The sequence below is a fragment of the Eurytemora carolleeae genome, unplaced genomic scaffold (genome assembly GCF_000591075.1).
Source record: "Eurytemora carolleeae unplaced genomic scaffold, Eaff_2.0 scaffold1762, whole genome shotgun sequence".
Lineage (NCBI taxonomy): Eukaryota > Metazoa > Arthropoda > Copepoda > Calanoida > Temoridae > Eurytemora > Eurytemora carolleeae.
This window is the reverse complement of record NW_019397651.1, coordinates 21491-45208: the sequence shown is the minus strand read 5'-3', so window position 1 is coordinate 45208 and position 23718 is coordinate 21491. Positions and strand designations below refer to the sequence as shown.

Below are 23718 nucleotides of genomic sequence, written 5' to 3'. Positions count from 1 at the left end.
AATTAGATAAAGTATTGAGGTTGGAACATCTTTAGGATTATGACACCATATTCTATCTGATGTGATTTAGCTCCCTTTCCCAACAGTTTAAAACATGAAGTATGATTTCTTGGTGTTTATAACTTTTTCTGGGGGATTAAAAAGGATATTTCTATCTTTGACAGTTTGTCATTGCATTGAGTGAATCACAAATGTGATTATGTTTGGGTGAACTTGCATTTGAATATGGACATGCTTATAAGGCTCTCTGTCTCTAGTCTCTATATCTATTTTGGGCACCAATTCACTGTCAATTTTAATTAATTGAGTGGTCTCAACAATCAATTTCTTTTTCTTGTATTCCAGATAACTGAAAGTTTTACTTTTCATGGCATTTATTTTTAATCCACCCTTCTATATCGCAATTTCTACACAAAACATTTAAAATTATATTCTTATGAGAATTTTAATCATAATATAATATGTATTATGATCTTGATTTATCTGTAATAAATCTTACTGACTTAAAGAATGACATACCCATCCCAATTAAAAGCTTTGGCCACATCTATGAATATAATATTGAGACCTTATCTTTTGGTTTCAGCATTGAAAATCACTTCCCGTTCAAATCTTCATGCTAAGATTCCATAATATAGTCTTAACAACATGCTCCAACCGAATGAGGCTCACTGGAAGTATAAGACTCAAAATAGAGTTAATAACCTGGTGACCTTAATATTCTTGATATTATAGCTTAACTCCCCACGATGAATCAGGGCTGTATTATTCTTTAATTATTTCACTGCATGCTGTACCACTTAATTCTGATGTAATGTAACAGGCCATTTGTACCTTCTTGAACTGAAGAAAAGTAACTTTTCCAGCACTTTACCCAAACTTCTTCTCTAATCAAATAGAAAAGTTGAGTTTGTAAATGCCTAATTGAACTGAAGTAAATCAAAACCATGTATTTCCAGAAAATTTTGCCCAGTTTGTGGACAAGCACTTGCAACATATATTTTGTTATTTCTTTGTTATTGCGTTTTTTCTTATTTTCCTCTAGCTATCCCAGTTATTTTTTTATTTGTTATTACAATTTATCTCTGTTTATCAGGTGATAAACCTTGAAAGAGAATTTTTGTTATTTGTGTTAAAAAGAAATTCTGATATTGCCTACAAAATGTTTCTTAAACTTTTTTTTCAATAAGTGTTTAAGAAGAAGATTTGTTTAAAGTTTTAGAAATAACACATGTTTAAAAGAGCTCATGGAACTTCATTGCCCTTTAAAGGGCATTATTCCATATCAATTCCATATGGGAAAATTGTCCTGTAATCTGTTTTTGAAATGTACCACCAAGTTTTGTGTATTATCTTAGGGGTAGATTTGTTTAAAAATCAGGTAAAAAAGGTTCTGTCGTTCATTTCCTAAAGATGTTGTTGTTAGTGGTTTATCATACTTAATGGCTTATCGGAAAAGTTCCGTAAGGCCTCTAATGGTCCAAATGTATCCTGAAAAGTTGGAAACCCTACTCATCTACATTCATGTCTGGGAATAAATCTTCCATTTAACTCCTTGTATTGGAAAAAATTCCCATCTAGTCTATACCATGCCTGGGAATAATCCTCCATCTACCTCCATGTATGGAAATAAATCCTCCATTTACCTCCTTGTATTGGAATAAATCCACAGGACGGGTAATATAGAACCCGCACTCACACAGACCGCCCTGCCTGAGTGGCTCTAAAGGGAATTACTAACCATGCAGCTGCATTTAGGTGTATATTACTGAGTAATCAATCAATCGACCTGTAGAGTTTGAGGTCATTATATATGTTGTAGACATTATTGTCTGCACAAAAACTCTCCACAGTGGTTTCAGTGGTTCCGGGGAGAGAGCACGGCTAGAAATAAGTCTAAGATTTTGGAATACAAATATTTTCTTTCTTTCGGCCCATTGTGTATTTTTAGATAAATGTTGCAACATTGAGAAATTTCAAATGACACATACCAGCTTGTCAGACGCCAGTACATGTCAGTGCTGATTCTATGCCAACTGTTCTTTAAATAAATCCCAATCTATCCCATTTAAAGGAATACATTTTCCATCTGCCTCCTTAAATTGGAATAAATCCCCATCCCATTTAAGGGAATACACCCCCCACCTACCTTCTTGTATTGGAATAAATCCCCATCTATTCCATATAAAGGAATAAATCCCCCATCTAGTTAGTTGATCTTTCCCTGTGTAGAAATAAATTCCCCTGCCTGGGGGTGAAAACTGAAACCATGTTTGAAATAAATTGATGAAAATATTGAGAAAATGAGTTTATACTAGATCCTGCTCTGATTTTAAATAGAATCATTTATTTTCTTTTTATCAATCTGTTAAATTCTAAAAGTCTAGAGTAAAGTGAACGGAACTAGGATTTACAGTGGAAATAAAAGAACTGATTTTCTTGTTTAAAATGGGGGCTAAGAAATCAAACGAGTTACTTATTTCAAGAAAAGATCTAGTTTTATGTCAATTGACTTTCTAAACAAGTTTTAAAAAATCATCAGAACATTCTATTAATGAATGCATGGTATATAGTTCAGTTAGAAACTAATATTAAAATCTTTAATTAAAATTAAGTTAACAGGCAATTGGTTAATTTGATTAGTCCCCCCCCCTCACTAAACTAAAAAATATAAAGGAATTGAGTCTTTGAGTCTTTGCAACAAATCCCATTTTTCTAATACCTATATATCTACAACCAAATTATGTAAAACTTAGATACTTCAAACTTTGATTGTTTGATATAACAGAAGTCATAGTTTGAAATATCTAAGGTCTACCACATTGGGTTGTTAAGATATAGGGATTCAAAAACCAGAGTTTGTGGCAAAGACTCAATTCCTTTGTCCTCTTATAAGATGGTAATGCAGAAAGAGAGGAGAACAAATTGATTTTAAAGATTAAAGATTCAAAAATCATTTTATGTATTTATTGCAGAAAAAGGTATTTTTAGGAAAAATCAGGAGCGCAAGAAAAGAGAGCCAGCTAATTCTAGTCCTTAATTTTTTTATTTTCTTTTATTTTGTAACTTAAAGAGTTTTTATTAGTTTAAATCAAGGTTAAGGTTACATAATCTGGATGCTCTCCAATGCATGAAAAATGTTGTCTCCAAAAGAGAGGGGGGTGGGCATTATTAGTAGGATAGCCAAATATCTGCTATTTATAATATTTAGTTTGAAGGAACATTCGTCAATAGATCAGACATTCGTGTTCTTTCATAATCTTGATTTCATTATTTCATTTTTTTCCGTCCATCGGAGCGCATCCAGAGTATCTAACATTATATACTCTTTAACCTTGGTTTAAATATAGACGGATAGGCTTTTTAAAAAAAACCAGCTGCTCATGGTATTGACATAAAATTGACCAAACTCCATGAAATAATTCAATTAAACCTCCCCCCCTCCTCCCTCTGGGTATATTGTAACTAACAGGAACTCCTAATAAAGTGTACTGCAGTTTCTGGAAGGAATGAAACAGATGTACGTTGTTTACATTCCTCCCAGTAACTGCAGTACACATTTTTTGTTTTTCTATGTTGCGAAATATTTTAATTTTCTTACCTCCAATGGTAAACTGGTTTCTACAGCGCTCATTCCTGCTTCCAAGCTGCTGTTTTATCCATATAGGCCAGTTTCCTCTAAACAAATAATTAAATGCTTTCTAAAAATAGCTGCATAATAAGCCATAAATTTGTTATTGACTAAGAACATATGTGATAACCAGTGTTCTAAGTGTTTAATAATTTTATACTTTTTCTTAAAACTCTTTCAACTTTCGCTACACAGTGTTGATTCAAAGGTTGCATGCTCTCACTCAAAAATCTATCGGTATTTTGCCAATTACTTTTCTTGAGCTGAAGATCGAAACAGAGCTGCAAAGTTTTAAAATGTACATGTATAGTACTATACGAAATGTAAAGTTAAGGTAGTGAGAACAAATTAGGGCCTAGCCTTGAAAAGTGATGCAACATTTTATAGCAGCCTGGATCTCACTGGTTGGGCTAAATACATGACACCCAAAACCCGGTTTCAGTCTAGTTTCCTCTAAACAAATAATTAAATGTTTTCTAAAAATAGCTGCATAATAAGCCATAAACATTTTATAGCAGTCTGGATCTCACTGGTTGGGCTAAATACATGACACCCAAACCCCGGTTTCAGTCTCTGATATACCCACTATATTTCCGTCTCCGCACACTCTGACAAGTTGTTCTAATCTGTAGACCAGAGAATCTAGGATCTCGTGAAAACAGGTTCAAACTTTCATGTTTCTCCGAACCCAGGAAATATAGGATTTATCATGTTTCTTTTATCTGATTTATTGGTTCCTTCTCCAATATAAATCACGCTTATATTAATCAATGAAGAACGGGGTCAAGAACATAAAATACCCCCCCTTCCATACATTCAAGAGAGTAATAATTTTACTTGAAATTACGTCTAAAGCCTCTTCAAATGATGAAGATAGAATAAATATTTAAATAGAAATATGCTCATTTGCATAAAATCTAAATTTACAAACAGAAAAACTAATAAAAAAAGAGAAAAATGGCGCAAACTAACACTGACCTATTTCATTCAAACTAAATTTTTAACACTTACTTAATAAATTCTTGTCGTTCTCTGTATGAAATAAATGTTTACACTTACCTATTACATGCATGTACTTTATGTCATATGTGTATAATGTACATAACACCATATATAATACATTCATTTTCTGTACAAAATTAATTGTAATTAATGTAACACTTACCTATTTCATACATACACTGTACTAATGAATGTATATAATTTATAACACTTATCTATTACATACATGTACTGTATGCAATATGTAATATGTAATATGTAATATGTATGTACTGTAGGGGCGTAAATAAGGATTCTGCAGGGGGAAGGTAAAATTTTTGAGTTCCCCCCCCCCCTAGAAAAATATCATGATGAATATTAAATTATTGGTTTTAATTGGGCAATTGGGTTTGATTTGCATTTTCCACTAATTTCTGGGATTTACAAACTCAATCTAATAAAGGCTTCATTACATACCTTTCAGCTTTCACCTTGTTTTATATCCTTCATTATAGTCATTCATTTTACATTAAATACAAAGATTTTTAAAAAAAACTGAATTTATTTTAGATAGGATAAAAAAATAATAGTTTTACTCTAAGAAGAAAAAGATGTTGCTTTTTAAATCTTTAGAAAAGCTACTCTGCAAAATTTTGAAGAAATATTGTCTTTGTTTATATTCTTATTTCTAATTGCTAAATTTTCTTGTCGTCAATGTAGTATGTTAAAATCTTTAAAAAATCTAATATGGAAATGACATTATTTATAAGTAAAAAAAGTATTTTTCATTGCCCATACCCTTTTTTTTATAAAAAAACATCTAATTGTAATGACATTGACTATTACTTTAGAATTTAGAATCATTTAGAATATGTTGACTTAAAATCTGAAATATCTGAAGTTTCTGCACATTTAAATCATTTTCGTGCAAATTTAAAAGATATTTAATTTTAAAATCAAATCCTTAAATTCATGGGGGGGGGTATTTACCCCAGGATTCTAGGGGGGGTAAATAACCTCAATAACCCCCCTTATTTACGCCACTGTCAGTACACCACTTACAATTATCACATTCATGTACTGTATTTAATATATATTTATATGCAATAATGCACTTGTACCTATTTCAAATATATGTGCTGAATGTAATGTGTGAATAATGTACAATGTTTATAACGCTTACCTATTACATTCATGTACTGTGTGTGCCAAATGTATAAGAACACAAGCGCGGGACAAAATTGCGGATTTTGGCTGAAATAAAAAAATGTTAGATCACAGAAAGAGGAACATTGCATGTATATTAAATGTAGAAGGGTGATAGGATGTTTGTACTTCTTATTGTGACATATTCGAACTTCACAGGAACTGGTTTAAGGTAAATTTATAGTAAACAACTACTCCATAACAAGTTCTCCAAACGTATCTATCCATACACAACCCGTCCACTATCAGAGTCAACCAGGACACAAACCACCTGGCTCTTAATGCCACAAAGGGACACAAGCATAGCTATCCAACAAGCTATTAGTCCAGGCTCTAAATGCCAAACAGGGACACAAGCGTAGCTAACCAACAAGCTATTAGTTCAGTGCTCTAAATGCCACACCGGAATACAAGCCTAGCTATCCAATAAGCTATATATTAATCCCAAATGATGGGGACGATCCTACCTGTTTATGAAAACAGGGTTTTAGGTTTAGTCTGTTGCAGTAAACAGTACGAAGTTAATCTATAACTAACTTTATTTTTATCAAATGTGTCTCTTCCTTTAGTTTGCCTAACTTGAAAAGAACAAATGTTTGATCTTTTTTCCAATAATTTGAAAACTGTTCTAAACAAATAAACCTCTTGTCGACCAATAGATGAATTTTCAAAATAGCGGTACAAAGTTTTTTTTTAAATTTGTGTATAAACTGTATATTAATCTATATATGTACAGATTCAGTCCTCCAGGTATACATGTAACATAACTATATATATATATATACATAAATAAATATATGAAAAACCTTGTTACTCTCTATACATTACCAGAAAACCATTATACATTAATATAAATACAAACAATTATTAGAAACCCAGTAACACAAATATGCAAAGTCAAATAGGAAAATCTATATTTCTGTATTATTACAGTATTTCAAACTGTTTGAACATAAAAAGATTTTTAAAACAGAGTTTCATTTAAATTTTATGGTCTGGCACCATACCAATCTTCACTGTTTCAAATAATACTATCTTATTGGTTTGAAATATTAATTGACTAAAACCGTGAACCTAAAGATTATGGACTAACAAATTCCTAATTAAGGGAAACCACGGTGGATGATGAAAAATAAATGTTAATCAAATTCAATTTAATCTTTCATTGGCATAATTAAAATATGAGTATGCTTGTAGTCCGTGAAGTCGGATGGATAAGTTAAACAAAAGTTTTAAGAAAAAATCATTTAGATAAAATGTGATCAAAATAAACTAAAATAAAGAAAATAACGATAGAGCAATAGAATTAACAAAACTGGGAAAAATTTTTATCGAAAAAAGAAAATTTATTTTATTTAAAACCATGAGATAACCACACATTTAAAAAGTGAATTGTTAAGTTTTTTTTTCATTGAAAAAAGAATAAAAAAAATAAAAAAATTTAAAGCTGACCAAATCAAGGATAGAGCCCACTAGTAGAGGATCAGGAGAGAGTCCAGGAAATGTATTTTCCAGGATAAATACTAGTCGAGATAACCCTCTGCATACAGATATATATTCGATATATATTCATCAATTATACAGTAGGGACCAGAAAACTATGGAATAATTATTGTATTTTTTTTATAAAAAGTGGCCTTACGATTTGTATTTTGAAATTCTCATAAAAATTAAAATATACAATATACATATTCAGCCATTTTTTAAATAAATTTGTGTCATAAAAATTAAAATATACATATTCAGCCATCATTAAAAATGAAACATCCTATGCGATTTTTTCTCCGGCTAATTTTTGTATGTTGCGGTTAAAAATTGTACCAAAACTATTTCATAAAGAACTATTTCAAAATGATTTTCTAAGACTTATTTATTTATCAGAAATCAATTTAAACTGAATGTATAATGGATCCCATTCTTGAGAAAACACGTAATTCCCGTTTTGTTTCAAAGTATCAAAAATGTTTTATTTCTATTCGGGAAATAAAATTTGTTTTATTTCCCGAATAAAAGTCTAAACTGAAACCTCAGGTTTATTCATAGCTTCCTTTATAACCTTCAATATATTTAATATACGTCAGAACAAGTCAACGGGAGAAAAATTTTTTAAAATTTTTTTAAAGATCAACAAAATAGCAAATGAATGCACTGTGATGGTAAACATCTGGTACAAGCTTTATGTTTTACGTTTGTACGATATATTTTTGTCCTTTTGGGACTGTACTGTACTGTACTGTACTGTACTGTACTGTACTGTACTGTACTGTACTGTACTGTACTGTACTGTACTGTACTGTACTGTACTATACTGTACTGTACTGCACTTTACTGTACTGTACTGCACTGTAATGCATGTATGTTTGTAGTAATGATATATAAGTGTATTCCTAAGTAATGGTATCTCAGGAACAAGCCGTCTCTCCTTTATGCAAATTAGATCTTGGTCCTAAACAGTAAAATTAGATCTTGGTCCTAAACAGTAAAATTAGATCTTGGTCCTAACAGTAAAATTAGATCTCGGTCCTAAACAGTAAACTTATATCTTATGGTCCTAAACAGTAAAATTAGATCTTGGCCCTAAACATTAAAATTATATTTTGTCCCTAAACAGTAAAAAGTAAATGGTCGGGTCGGGTCGGAGCCCCCACGTCAAATTATTCACGCTAGATTTCAATCATAACTCCTCTTTCTGAAAAGCCATTTAGAATATCAAAAAAGAGGTCACAAAGTTGAAGTAAGTTCGATAAAATTTGATCTTTTCCTTTTGAAGTAATTTTCAGGAATATCATAAATTTCTTGAGTCTTCAAGAAGAATTTCTATTTGTTGCAAAATATTTGCAATTGAAAACGGGGAATGCAGATTGCAGACTTTCTGCAAAATAAATATTACAAACATTGAAACGGATGAGAAACGTAAAAAAAAAGANTTTAATTAGGATCCTTGGCTTCAAGTTTATCAATCCTTTAATATTGTTTAATTTATAATTCACCAAAACCATACTGCAGTCCTTCAATTATCATACAGGGAAATTTTCATCTTTCTAAACATCCCAACGAATGATTTGACAGGTTCTTTTAGTCGGAAAACTGGTCTTTCAAGATTTAAATACAATAACACTCATAACACTGTGGAATGTGGAATAGAGAGACGACATAGCAATTTTGTACAATTTTCAAGACCCATTGCACTTTATAAGTTCAATTTTAAGCTAAAAAAAACTATCGTATCTATAACCGCATCAAATACACTTAATTGTCGTCATGATATTTCACGGTGTTGTTGGTCCTATCCGTATGTATATACGTTAACTTAACGTAAACAGAACACGCTCGTCACTATCTCTTCTGAATCATATATCCTTGCAACCTAATGGTGTAAACCTTCGGTACTTCAAACAAACTATTTGACTTCACATAATTGACAGTATGAAAATTACAGGTCTGCAGCATCAGGTCCCAAAAATATAGGGTTAGAAGTTTAAAATTATAGTTGCGAATTGTTTAATTCCTTTGCATTCATTTCAGATCAAAAACTAAAATAATTGCTGAATGGGAGTTTTATAATTGCTGAATGGGGGTTTTGTAGACCGTTGTTATTTCAAACTATTAATGCAACGACATTGAGTTGTTAAGATATAGGGATTCCACAATCATAGTTTGTGGCAATGACTAAATTCCCTTTATGTTTTCTGACAATTAGTATATTTCTATTTTAGTATTTATTCTATAATTCATTAATTGAAGGGTCAGGACGTAATTTCAGGTCACCTATAAAATTTAGCGACATTTCCGGTTCTCCGGAAATATAAAAAGATAGCCTTTTTTAAGTAAAACATGTTAACATCTGAAATTCATTTTCACAGATATCCCACAATTTAAAATAATAATAATAGTAATTTATTTTNGGGGTATTATTGTTACACTATACCCTACCTTCTGAAAATGATCATATCCTATGGATGTATTTAGACTAAGCTCTTCCGCATTATCAAACTCAAATTCCTTCCTCCTAGATTTGATCCCGATCTTGTCCGCGAATGTTTTTCTGATTGCTCGGCTATTCTTGGATTGGTTCTTGCTCAGCTTGTTGTTCTTGGCCTGATGGAAGGACTGTTTTCTAAATTTTAAAATTCTTAGAAAAGTTTTAAGAAACTAGAATTTTTCTTCAACTTTTAATCTCTATCTGTGAGCTGAGCATCTTCTCTTTGTACAATATAAAACAAAAAAAAGTTGAGGATTTAATCATATTTGTTGCACAATTTGAAAATTTTACAAAGATCAAAAAGTTTTGGACACCATTTTTGTAATTTTTAGCATCCGAAAACATTTCCTGGGGTCATGTGAGGTCCTACACGAAATTTGGGCCCACTTGGCTCAGCCGTTTTGACGTTTATTGGATACAAACGGACAGTCAGACAGACAGACCAGCAAAGTATATATGTAGATTGCAGATAGGAGATAGTAACAAACGGTGAGATAATTTCAAATGTTCAAAAAGATGTTTGATCTTTCGAATAAGCAAAGTTCGCTGAATAAAATATATTTTTACTTTTGAAAGGAAAAAATGATTCAATTTTTACTGTAAAAAAAAGATCAACCATAATTGGCAAAATAATTTAAATCTACAATTATTCTATGTTCTTTCTTTGCATAAATTTAGAGGTTAAACGAATATTTGATATTGTTTAAAAGAAAAAATGTCCGTTATATAAATAGTATACAATACAAATATAGTATATGTGTAAGATAACATAATCAGATGTATAATATTGTATATGACTTAGTGTATGAGGAATTTTAAATAAATAAAATTTTGAGGTTGACAATATGTGTAGATTTATGAAGACATGCGTAGATGTATACGAGATATAAATAAAAATATGGAGATGTATAGGAGATATATATATATGTAGAAATATGTAGATATATAGGAGATATATATGTAGAAATATGTAGAATAACCTTGAGACCAAATTGTTCTGTGAATCTCCAGGGGATCCGCAATCCTTTAAACTTCTCTCCCCTCCCTTCCCAGTAATCCAGTTCAAAGCTAAACAATTACCAGATAAAAGGAGAAATTATTATTAGATTGATAACCTGACGGGGCATTTGCGCAATTTTTCGCGGATTTTTTAAATTTAGAAATTGCTGCAAAAATTCTCAGTTAGAGATATTCCTGAAAATAAGTATCCACATATAAACCAATGGTTAACTTAATTTTATTGCGAAAAAACGTTAACATTTTTTTAGAAAAGAAAGCTTTGGTTTGTTTTGCATAGAATATTTATGCCATTAACCAAAAACCACTTATAAATAAATTTTTACACAAAATTCAAAGTAAAAGTGTAACGTGTCTAGTGTATAATGTCTAGTTCCGAATGTCTAATGCCTATTGTATACTGTTAATGACAAAAGTATAATCTCTAATGGCTAATTTCTAATGTCTAATGGCTAATGGCTAATGCATAGTGTATAACGTCTAACGCCCAATGTATAATGTCAAGGTAAATGTCTTGTGACTAGCGTGTGATGTCCCATTTAGTGTGTATTGTCTACAATGTCTAGTGTTTCATATCTCATGTCAGTGTCTAATATGTCTACCTGTTTGAATAGTAGATGTTTTCCTTTGAACTGACTCGGCTTCCCCCCGAAGGGTTCCAACTCTCTTATGACCTGCCTCACTAGGACTTCGGGTAGCAGGGCTTTCAGTCTCATTCTTACAAACAAAATATGATTTTTTTTAACTTTTTTACCCCCTGCATCTTTAATTGAGTTGAACATAAACATAGATTTATTAACAATTAACTCAAAATAAAAAGTTTCCCTAATATTTATTGATCTGCAGTATATAAAGTCATAAATCAAATCATTTCTACTCAAACTACATTAACCTAACCTTAATTTTATCAATTTCAACAAAAACTAATTTTCAACCAAAAACAAGTTGACCGGGAGGGAGATTCTGGCAGCATTTAATTAAATGCATAATACATTTGTTTGGCAATTAGCTGACATACCCCACCGGTCCGATTCCTTGTGGCTCACATTTGGTCGTGTGTCCGACGTTAGGCTTAAATTATGTCAGACTGAAAAGCCTTGACCTAGAAGGGATTGTGACGGCATACACCCCAATAGGTCAAGGAGCTATTGGACACCTCCATAGTTTCATGAAATGAAACTAAAGATGAATATGAAGAATTATGGCTTTACAGAAGATCGTATAGACAATTCGAAGTTTAATTTTTTTTGTAATTTATTTCATCTTGTAAGTTTTAAATGTTAATAACTACAATTTTCAAAGAACTATGAGTTCCATGAATCAAAAAAACCAATAGATAAATTGTGTACAACCGTACATATATATCTTATTTTTTTTGGGATCCCCTGTATGAATAAATGTTATACGTTATACGTGGCCGTAACTGAAAGTTTTGTAGGAAGGGGGGGGGGGGGGGGCACAAAGTGTAAAAAAAGATTCAAAACCCTTTTACACAGTTGAACTTGATCTTACAAGGGGAACATTTTCCCATAGCCCCTCCCCCCTCTCAGTTACGGCCCAGGTTATAATCAATAACTAATGTTAATGTTTAGATACTATTACACGTTATACAATCTAATAAACAGTAAACAAACAAGAGAGAAAAATAAACATGAGTAAGCCTGCAGATAGAAAACCTTTAAATGTACTTTAACTCTCTCTATATATATTATGGGTTTCCACCGTAATTCCGGGTTACGCTTTACGTACGGAAATGATCGGGAAATTTTTTCCATTTCCATTTTGGAAAATTTCGGAACGATTATTCCGGAATTACGGAACTTCCCGGAATATTGTTCCGAAAAATTCCGGTTTACGAAAAAATCGTTTCGGAATTTTCCGGGAAAAGGTTCCGGAAAAACGCTTCTGGTTTACAAAATGGAAACCGTAAACATTCTGGTTTTCATTTGATCCGAAATTATTCCGGAATTCCGGTTTACGCAACAAATTTCCGGATCATTCCATTTCCAAAACGGAAATTGTGATCCGAAAAAATGGAAACCCTATTGAATACTCAACAGAAAGATAAATTCAAGAATTAAAAAATCCAAATTAAAGTTAGGTCGAAGTCCAATTACTAAAAAGGGCCGACCGTTGCAATCAGAGCAGAAAGGAAAAGTGGCAACAAATAAATTTAGTTGTGCTTCAAAAACTTAAATTTGGTGTCACTCCTTGAACTGTACAGAAGCCATTAAAATAATTACAACTTCTTAAAATTGAACAATTGGTTGTCAATTCCAACCTGCAACAACGCGTATTTAATCCCACCCCCCTCCCCCTGCACAAACCAACCCGTCTTTCTTTATTGAGATATCTTTAGTATACTTGTTGACAAAAACAAGAATCTTTTCTTGTAATAACCGGAAGTAAGCTCACCAAGTAACCGGAAGTTCTTTGGTTCTTCCTGAAGAATGATTTTCTCCTTGGGGTTTTATACAGATCATCCTCTACTGTATACAGGGTGGAGGGAGAACCCCGGGAATCAGGATGGTCTCCCCTAAAAATAATTAGAATATTTTAAATACTTCATGATTAAATTAATATAAATATCTTCTTTTGTATTATTTGCTTTTATTTGCCCGTTTTATAATAAGTTAGAAAATACAAATTTCTATTTTAGCACATGTTTCCAATCTGCCCCAAAGTTTTTTAAATAGTGCTTTTCGACTAATAGCACTAATCTAAATGCTTCATTCTGAAGCTCTAAAGAAACTCTTTGTTTAGTCCAAAAATAGTGCTTTTTTACACGACCAATTTGACAAAGTTTGGCCAAAGAAAAGATTAAGTAAATCTGAAGGTGATTATAGAATAGGTAGTAGTTCAACTAATATCACCATAATTGGGGGCTTTTAAATGGATGGAAATAGTTAACCCTATTCTCTAGCTATGCTTGCCCCCTGCAACATTTTATAACACATTTTATATATTTAAAAGTTCCCAGCTCTGTATGATGAATGTTTGACCCATTTTGTGATAAACCAAATGTCAAATCAAATCAGTTTATTTTTTAAAATGAAAAATTAGGCATCAAAAGGCAGGATTTTCTAATAATTTTTCATAGTTTTTACCCAAAAATTTAGAAACCCTAAAAGGCTAAAATTCTTTATTTTTCCCAATACAGCGAATAAAAACCTAAAAAAATTCTTAAAAAGAAAAAATATTCTTCGGGGGGGGGGGGGAAGTTTTAAGAAAATATACACCCCTGAACAAATTATGCATAAAACTTTCCAAAACATTGTTCATTATAATTTTATTTTTATTCTTTGAACTTGAAGTTATAGAACACCTTATCTTTTTCTCCCCAGTCATTGTAGATTTCAAAACAAAACAAAAACTAATTTTTCGCAACAATTTCTTGGCAAAATTAAATTTGATCCTGGATTGATACAGGGTTACCCACAAAGAATGAGACCTTCATGACAGGCTATTTCTTTTGAATAATTTGTTGCAATATAGACAATGCAGGCAATAATTACGAGAAAGAAACGATCTGCAGGCTGCAAGGAAGTATGAATGTAAGAATTAGGACTGAATGAATTCCCTACACTGTCTCTAAAATCCCATATTTTGCTGGTAACCTTGTGTATGTGATTGGTTTACCTTGAAAACTGTTTAGAATGAACTTGTGTTTGCTCTGAGACGGGGAGGGACTCAATTACTCCGCCCAGTAGTACTCGCCTGTACAGTGTATATAATCATAATATATATTTATGTACACCAGTATTACTCGCCTGTAGAGTGTATAAAATCATAATATATATTTATGTACACCAGTATTACTCGCCTGTACAGTGTATATAATCATAATATATATTTATGTACACCAGTATTTCTTTCCTTAAAAGGTTCATGAACATAATTAATAGTTATATACGAATACAATCAAAAATTAAAACACCCTGTATTATTGTGTTTTTTACTCCCTGTACTTTTTGTGATTATTTATGTATGTACATAAAGATATTTATTACAAAGAAGTGATTAATTTTACTATAATCCAGCGAATATATTCTATATTAACAGAGTTAGGCTGGATGCGGGTTAAATACCTTCTCGGAGAGGGGGAGTGGGGGGGGGAGAAGGGTGTAAGGGAAAATAGAATAAGAAAAAATTAGTATTATTGTATCCCTAGTTAATTGCACAAATTCCATGGAAATTCAGAGAAATAATGCTATGGTGTTTCTCAAACCAATTGCATTACTGATAGAAAGATCCCCGTCAAAAATACGCAATTGTGATCTAAACCATAAGGTCAAACATCGTCTTTGTATACCAATTTTATATTGGGGATCCCTGTATTACCTGAACACTCCTGCATGGTTCTGTTTAACGAAAAGAATAAATTGACGGATTTCTTGATGGAGAATAATGTTGTCTGGTTTACAGATCATCTAGAAGTTAAAGATTATAAATATAAAGTTATTACTTTGTTGTGTGAATTTTCGTGACGATCTTTATTTTTCAATTGAACTTTTCTCCAAATTATTACAAGCAAACGTCAAAGGAATTGAGTCTTTGCAACAAGTAGTTGCATATACGATAAACAACGTACTTGTTAAATCTCTATCTGATAAACAACGTACTTGTTAAATCTCTATCTGAAAAACAACGTACCCGTTAAATCTCTATCTGATAAACAATGATGAAAGATATTGTCGTTTTTCTATCTTTAAACTTGAAGAATTTCATCTTAATCAGACAAAGGTATAAAGGATACAGTTGTGAATTGAACGTGTCACTCTATGTTGAAATCATATCCAACAGTCCTTTTAATCTAAAATTCTCTTTTCATTTCATTCATATGACATTTTTTCAGCAGGATATTTAGTATAATTAATTATTAAATTAATAACATATTTAAAGAATGTTGTTTAATCAAGGCACCTGATTTTGAAGCATTAGTTTATCTATCATTTTCTTGAACACTGTTGCTAGAATTATATTCTGAACACCCTGGAAATAGATAAATCAGACTGTTGCTAGAATTATATTCTGAACACCCTGGAAATAGATAAATCTATTTTCTATTTGGGAAAATACCCTTGGGAAGTTGCCGCTTGGGAAAATACCCTTTTGGGAAGTACCTGACATCCTTTTCTTACCTGACAAAGGAACTTAGAACTTAAATTCGAATTGACAGCTATAATATTTCAAACTGTAAACTCTATTAGATCAGATAGTCAGATATTTAAATAAAAGAAGTTTATGACGAGAAAACTGCAGCTCGTTTAATACCTTCACTTCTGCAACCTGATAGTATGTAAACTTTAGATATTTTAAATTTTGACTAAATTTTATATAGCAGAATTTACAGCTTGAAATATTAAAGGTCAGAAATATTGGGAGTGAAAAATTAAAGTTTGAAGAAATTACTTTTGCTTGAAATATCTACATACTTTTGATTTATGTGAAATATGTTTACTCTTGTTGTAAAAATATTCTTACTTTACCATTACTAATGTACAATTGACAAAATTTTAAACACCTAGTTCTTTTCTTAAACCTGTTTTGTTCCCTTGGTATGGTTCTCATTGAAGGGTGCAATAAATCCTGGAGATGGAATATCATCTCTCTTCTTCCAACTTGGTTCTAAACAATTTCAAGGTTAGGCATTTTTGAATACAGTTTTATAGAAAACAAGGATACAATATATTATATATTTATGTATATCTTGGTGAATGAATACATCTTTATATATTGTGTATAAAACTAGCTTTATAACCCAGCCAAGGGTACTCATAGTTACTCTCAAAACCAAGCTAAGAATATTTCCGTGGTTCTCCTGAGTTAACAATCAAAATTTGAAGCAAATCGGTCAAGGGGTTCCTGAGTTTTGATCGGACATATATACAAACAGAGATTAAAACTTTATATATAGATAATAGAGGTGTTCATGGTATAACAACGCCGTTTACTTGCTTTGCTAATGAGAAATGTGTTCTTTTAAACCTTATATTATATAAACAAAAAATTGTTTCATTGTGCATGGAAAATATATTTTATAAATACTGCTTGAGATAAAACAACAGAAATGATTTAATTGCGAGAGTAAAAAGATTATCATGAATGCTGGCATTGTACAATATATACATATACCACATTATTTCAGTAGTTTAGTATATCAGATTTTTGGCGGAGGATGAATTGGCAACATTGCTAGTGAGAAAAGGATTTTATTCGCTTGTTGCTAGGGGAGGGCGCGCGCCCGGCCGCCCCCCCTCTAGTTGCGCCTCTGGCTGTAAAAAGTGGAGAAAATAATTCGCCCCGTTTCCACAGCAACGTTGTCACTTCATCTTCCGTCATATGAGGATTTTGAGTGTCCAGTGCTATGAAGACGACATTAATAGTACATTGGAGGATGCTATATCGTTTGCACTAATGTCCGATTGAACTAACGTACTTTTGCACTAAAGTCAGCTGATCAGTAACACTTGTGGCCGCAGCGCCTGGCCCCCTAGCCTGTCCTAGCCGCGGCGCTCGGCCCCCTAGCCTGTCCTAGCCGCAGCGCTCGGCCCAGAAATTTTCTTAACCTAACCTAAAATCTCAAATAAAACGTTAGTCCGAATAAACGTAAGTTCGAATTTACGTTAGTCCGATCAATCATTAGTGCAAACGATTCGACACCCATGGGAGCGCATCCAGAGTATCTAACTTTAATAAATTCAACCTTGCTCTAGCATCTTGGAGGTGGGTACGGTACTTTAAATAAACCAGAGTTTAAAGTGATACCTAACTAAAGGGTTAAACTTAAAGTTACTCCCTACTCGCATTCTTCAACTTTATTTAAAACTTTCAGAACATTCTTTCAATTAATTTACCTTTCAACAAGTTTTACAAACTAAAAGAGAGAATTTACATTCAAATAAATCTTGTGTTTCCCATATAAACATAGATATTTTTATTGATGTTTAAACATTTTACATATACAGTTTTAAGCCTGCAACTTCCAAGAAAATAGTCTATCAGAAACATTGATCTTTTCTATTTAAATGTTAATAAAATTTCATATTTTTAAAACTTTTTAACACGCGGTTGCAAAGATATTTAGTTTAAAAATTCGAGAAAGTACTATGGAAATCTCTTCCTTAATTTATTTCCGTATTTAGGTATGTAATTAAACATTTGAAATTAATCTCTGTACATCTGTAGAATTTCTCAGATTAATGTATACTATAATTAAGATAAGAGAAGCTCCTTAAGCCTTGTATAATCAGTGTTAGGAATAGATCTAGAAATTACCATTATTAACAAAAATATCCTTTAAACTTGAAAAGTGTTCAGTTTTCTTGCTTTTGAAAATAATCTTTGAAGTTTTTTATGCTGTTGAAAATAATCTTGAAGCTTTCTTGCTGTTGAAAATAATCTTTGAAGTTTTCTTACTGTTGAGAATAATCTTTGAAGTTTTCTTGCTGTTGAAAATAATCTTTGAAGTTTTTTATGCTGTTGAAAATAATCTTTGAAGTTTTCTTGCTGTTGAAATAATCTTTTGATTTTTTTTTGCTGTTGAAAATAATCTTTAAAGTTTTCTTGCTGTTGAGAATAATCTTTAAAGCTTTCTTGCTGTTGAGAATAATCTTTACAGCTTTCTTGCTCTTAAGAATAATCTTTGAAGCTTTCTTGCTTTTGAGAATTATCTTAAAAAGCCTTCTTGCTCTTGAGAATAATCTTTAAAGCTCTCTTGCTCTTGAGAATAATCTTTAAAGCCATCTTTCTGTTAAGAATATATAATTTTGCAATTTATTCCTCATTAACTTGTTTTGGGATTTTATAAAGCTAAGATTTTGCAATTTTGTGATTTTGAACTTTTTGATCTTTGTACTTCAAGATTTTGTAACCTCAGGGTTTTGTAACTTTGGGATTTGTCAGATTTATCAGGCCAAATTATCTCACTCAGAAGTTCCGATTTGGGCAAATTTGTGTTAGGGATTTTGCACTTGATATTTTGTAGACACTAAAATATTCACATATCTGTTTACTTAAATATTCATTTTACAAAAATACTAAATTTCATTTTAACTTTGTCCCTATATTAATTATTTTTCTTCAAAATTCTCTAGCAAGCCTGTCCTGACCATTGATGTAAAAAAAATGAACTTTCTGAAGCAATTTTAGCAGCTATAAGATTTGGAGAGCTTAAATGTTTGTGAAGATGTTGGTTGTAAACACACTATCCATGAATATTATGAAATTAGTAAACTTTGAAAAGTTTGTAACAATGTTAGAAGTAGAGTACTAAAGGAGCACAAATTACAAAGATAGACACGATATAAAGTAATTGTCCTCTTTCAGAAAAAAACCGAACGATGGATCGTTAAGAGAAATGAAAAAACGATTGCCTTTTTAAACAACCCACAAACCAAACAATCTTATCAAACAATTGTGAAAAAAACTATTGTTTTCTTTCTGAATAAACTATTGTTTATCCAAACTTTTCTTTAAACTATAGTTTTTTTAATGAACGAACGATTTTTTCGAACAAACTTTGAAACAAAAATCGTTTTTTTACTGAAAGAAGGATTTTGCTGAACGAACAATTTTGCTAAACAATCCTTCAGTGAGAAAAAGAACGTAATAGATGGAAAATGTACGATAATTTTGAGAGCGAACAAAATAAAATAACAATGAACGAACGGAATAAAAAAAGATGAACGCGCTCATCTCTACATGGGAGAGGTTTAACACACATGACAGAGGTTGTCATAAAAGATTGCAGAACTAAAGCATCTCTGCCTCTCTCGTCCTATCTGTGTCATCTTTGACTGGGAGCAATATAATTTATATTCCAAAGTTGTGAAGGAACTGCACTAGTATACACCAACTTCTCATCAGGTACTTTCTACCAGAATAATAATTCAGGGGGACATAAGGAGACAGAGTTTGGGGGGTTATAAAGTGGTAGGGATTCAAGGGGTTATTAATATACAAAGATTAGGGGGTTTTTAAGTGATATGGGTTCAGAGTGACATAATGAGGCTGAGTTTAGGGGGTAAAAAATTAATAGGGATTCAAGGGGACATAAAGAGACAGAGTTTAGAGCGTTATAAAGTGACAGGGATTCAGAGGAACATAAAGAGACAGAGTTTAGTGGGTTATAAAGTGACAGGGATTCAGGGGAACATAAAGAGACAGAGTTTAGTGGGTTATAAAGTGACAGGGATTTAAGGGAACATAAAGAGACAGAGTTTAGGGGGTCACAAAGTGATACCGATTCAATTGGACATAAAGAGATTGATTTTGAGGGGGTATAAAGTATTAAGGATTCAGGGGGAAATAAAAAGAAAGAGTTTAGGAGTGTTTAAAGTGATAGGAATTTGGGGGAACATAAAGAGACTGAGTTTAAGGATTTTTAAAGAGATAGAGATTTGGTGGAACATAAAGAGACTGAGTTAGGAGGTTAAAAAGTAAAGAGCTAATTATATAGTAAAACTAAAACAAGCTATAGTAACGTACATTACTTGTCTAGTATTCTGTCCATTGAGAAAATAAAAAGTGTAGAAAATGTAAATTTTGATGCAAATCTAACGACCAACTCAAAGAAATGAGAATATGCTAGATGGAAAATACAAAGGCCACTAAATAATTTTCAAGGCGACTTTACACAAATAAATTCTGTTTTTATTCAATATATTGTACAATGTAGATAATCTAGTTTACGTATTTTCAAAATGTTGGTCCAAATAAACAGCTTCCTTTCCCTTGTAGCGATAAACATGAATAATGTGAATACTGGAATATGAAACTGGAATCTTATATCCAGCTTTATAGTGGTATAATGGTTGTAGTGAAGGGGGACCCTATAGAATAGTAATATCATACCTAACTTCATAAAGAATAGGACTTATATCTATATTCATATATAAAAAAGTAATCTCTCTGTTTTTTTTAGATTTTTTTTTTATGTCCAATCACAACTAAGAACCTTACGACAGACTTTCCTCAAATTTTGATTGGGGAACTCGGGAGAACCACGGGAATGTTCTTAGCTTGGTTTAGAGGTTCAAAGTTGAGTGGGTCGACTTTTAATTCGAAAAGTTTCCGGTAAAATCGACCAAGTGCGGGTAAACGACGGGAGTAACTATGAGTAACCTGGGCAATGCTAGGTTCCTAAGCTAGTACATATATTAATAAATAACTAGCTTGGGAATCCAGCTTTGCCTTGAAAATAAAAATGTGAACCCATGCAATTTTGAATTTCAAAACAGGCTAAGAACATTCCCGTGGTTCTACCGAGGTCTCCGATTAGAATTTCCTCCTACAGGGTGAATACATGTTAGGTATACTGGGGTACAATATCTACTTGCATTACTACAGGGTCAGTACATATCGTACACTGGAGTACAATACTTACTAGAATTACTACAGGGTGAGTACATGTTAGGTATACTTGGGTACAATATCTAATAGTATTACTACAGGGTGAGTACAAATTGTATACTGGAGTACAATACTTACTAGGATTACTACAGGGTTAGTATATGTTAAGTATACTGGTGTACAAAACTTACTATAGTATCACTACAGGGTGAGTACATATTATATACTGGAGTACAATACTTACTAGAATTACTACAGGGTGAGTACATGTTAGGTATACTGGAGTACAATACTTACTAGTATTACTACAGGGTGTGTACATGTTAATTATACTGGAGTACAAAACTTACTAGTATTAATACAGGGTGAGTACATGTTAGGTATACTAGAGTACAATACTTACTAGTATTACTACAGGGTGAGTACATGTCAGGTATACGGGAGCATAATACTTACTAGTATTACTGCAGGGTGAGTACATATTGGGTATACTGGAACAGAAACCCAGATAGGAGTGGAAGAACCCAATGAGAAACTGGACGGACCTGAACACACACTTTCCTTTAATCAATATAAAAACAAACAAACCTCCAATCGTTCAAATAATTGTTTACTGCACAATATGATTACAATTAACATAGGTTTAAGCAATACAGTCGTTGTCGGAGGTCATTACGTTAAATGATGTAATGTGTAAATCTGCCAAGTTCCAATATAATCTAATAGACCATTTGATCTAATCATTTTCATGGCGCATCAAGAATGGAAAAATGTTTTTTATGATTATTTGCCCCCCCCCATTTTTTATTCTTAAAGATGGTTTGTTCCAGTGCTAAACAGAAAGTTTGTGAAAGTTTTTTATCTTTAAAATTTTGTTATCAAAAATTTATGACTGATAATTTCTAAAAAATGTTAAAGCATGTCAGTTATAAACATCATAAATTACAACATCATTTGCGACATTTTACTCAGAGGAAAGAAGGAAGACGACTATAAATCTACCTATGCGAGATGATAAGGGAGATGAACGCCTTGAACTCCTTCTTGTTGAACCAGAGCAGACGGGAGAGTAAAGACATGCAATGTATTCTACATTCAACAGTATTTATAAACTTTGTCCATATGAGAGGGGTTAATATTTTTTAAACTACACCCCCCCCCCCCCCGGGGTTATGATTTTTAAAGATCTGGGGATGTAAATTTGGACATCAAAAGACAATTTTTTAAAATTATTTCTAATACTTTTTACCTAATATTTTATCTATCTTCCCATAAAACCCATTTTTTCCCTAATTCAGCAAAAAACATTAAAAATTTAAGAGTGGTGGAAATGATTTTTAAAATAGGGGGGGTAATTTTCAAGAAAATATACACCCCTGATCCACATAAATTAATGTCAACCTCCATAAAATGAGTCACATGCTCAATTCTCAATTCTCAATGGTTCCCTTATCGGTTAAAAAAATTAAGAGATTTTTATGATTTTCTCTCTAAAATATTGATAAACTTTAATGGCTACTTCTCTTTTAAGTAAGTAATGGATGTATATAGCAAACATAGAGAAGAAAGTCGACAAAATTGATCTATATTCAAGATAAAATCAACATGATAATTGCTTGCTCAATGTTTTACAAGGAACTGTTTGTTTTGAATCTTCATGACGGTAACAATCTCAAGAACTGAAGAGGGTTGACCCAGACCAAAATATATGTTCAATAAAATGTGGAACTAACACATACTTTATGAACTCTATGAGATTTGAAAAGTCATCAACACCAAATTTTAAATTGTAGAGAATTAGACAAGTAACTATACTATACAAATGAATAGAATAGGCACTTAACAGAGTTAAGCTTTCTATAATTATATTCAAAATATAAAATACAAAAAAGGCAACAAAACTATTTGCTTTCGTTTTTTATGCAAAAATTGTCCTCTCATTTTTCTCCGCAAATGGGGTAATATAAGATCTATAAAGGCAACAAATCTTTATCCTATTTATTATAAAAAGATGTCCTCTTATTTATTCTGCGAATGGGGTTAATATCAAATCGATTAAAAAGAAAATTGGAAATTCTTTGTGTTGAGCGAGTTGAGCAGAGTCTTGATTTTAAATATTTATAAAATAAACTCTTTGAACTCTTTGATCCTTTATGTTAAGCAGAGTAAAGTATTCTCTCTCGATAGTAGAAAAGTTTTACAATTAAACTTTGGTTTCCAATCCATTTATCAACCTTCCACCCACCCTCCCCCAATATTTCTCTATATCCTTTCTTTATAACTCNAAACTAAAACTATGCATTTTTTCTTCTTTAATTATAAAAAAGCCATATATATTCCATATATATTCCAATAAATCTTGAAAATAATAAAAATATAAAAAATCGTGTCTTAAAATTATGACATTTAATAATTTCTTTTATTATCATACTTATCTATGTATGTTTGTATAAATTGAATGCCTGAGTTTGGGAGAAGGAGGATCACTGTTTCTTTCCAAGCAGTTATGAGGGCATCCAAGCAGTACAAGAATCCTATTATTTTAAAA

At 31.8% G+C, this 23718-nt stretch overlaps 1 protein-coding gene across 1 annotated transcript in view; it reads right to left on the bottom strand.

Annotated features, from left to right (window-relative positions):
* The window catches only part of LOC111715338 (protein unc-80 homolog), a 31414-nt gene that overhangs the window by 5884 nt on the left and 1812 nt on the right, over positions 1–23718 (bottom strand). The window contains exons 4-18 of the mRNA XM_023490658.1: positions 23633–23704; positions 22173–22259; positions 21627–21715; positions 16360–16445; positions 15741–15809; positions 15159–15247; positions 14457–14534; positions 13233–13353; positions 11420–11534; positions 10781–10868; positions 9752–9935; positions 8206–8264; positions 7271–7358; positions 5796–5866; positions 3602–3678 (exon numbers count right to left, since the gene is read on the bottom strand). Coding sequence (XP_023346426.1) covers positions 3602–3678; positions 5796–5866; positions 7271–7358; positions 8206–8264; positions 9752–9935; positions 10781–10868; positions 11420–11534; positions 13233–13353; positions 14457–14534; positions 15159–15247; positions 15741–15809; positions 16360–16445; positions 21627–21715; positions 22173–22259; positions 23633–23704 — 1373 coding nt within the window. The remainder of the gene's footprint in view (positions 1–3601; positions 3679–5795; positions 5867–7270; positions 7359–8205; positions 8265–9751; positions 9936–10780; positions 10869–11419; positions 11535–13232; positions 13354–14456; positions 14535–15158; positions 15248–15740; positions 15810–16359; positions 16446–21626; positions 21716–22172; positions 22260–23632; positions 23705–23718) is intronic.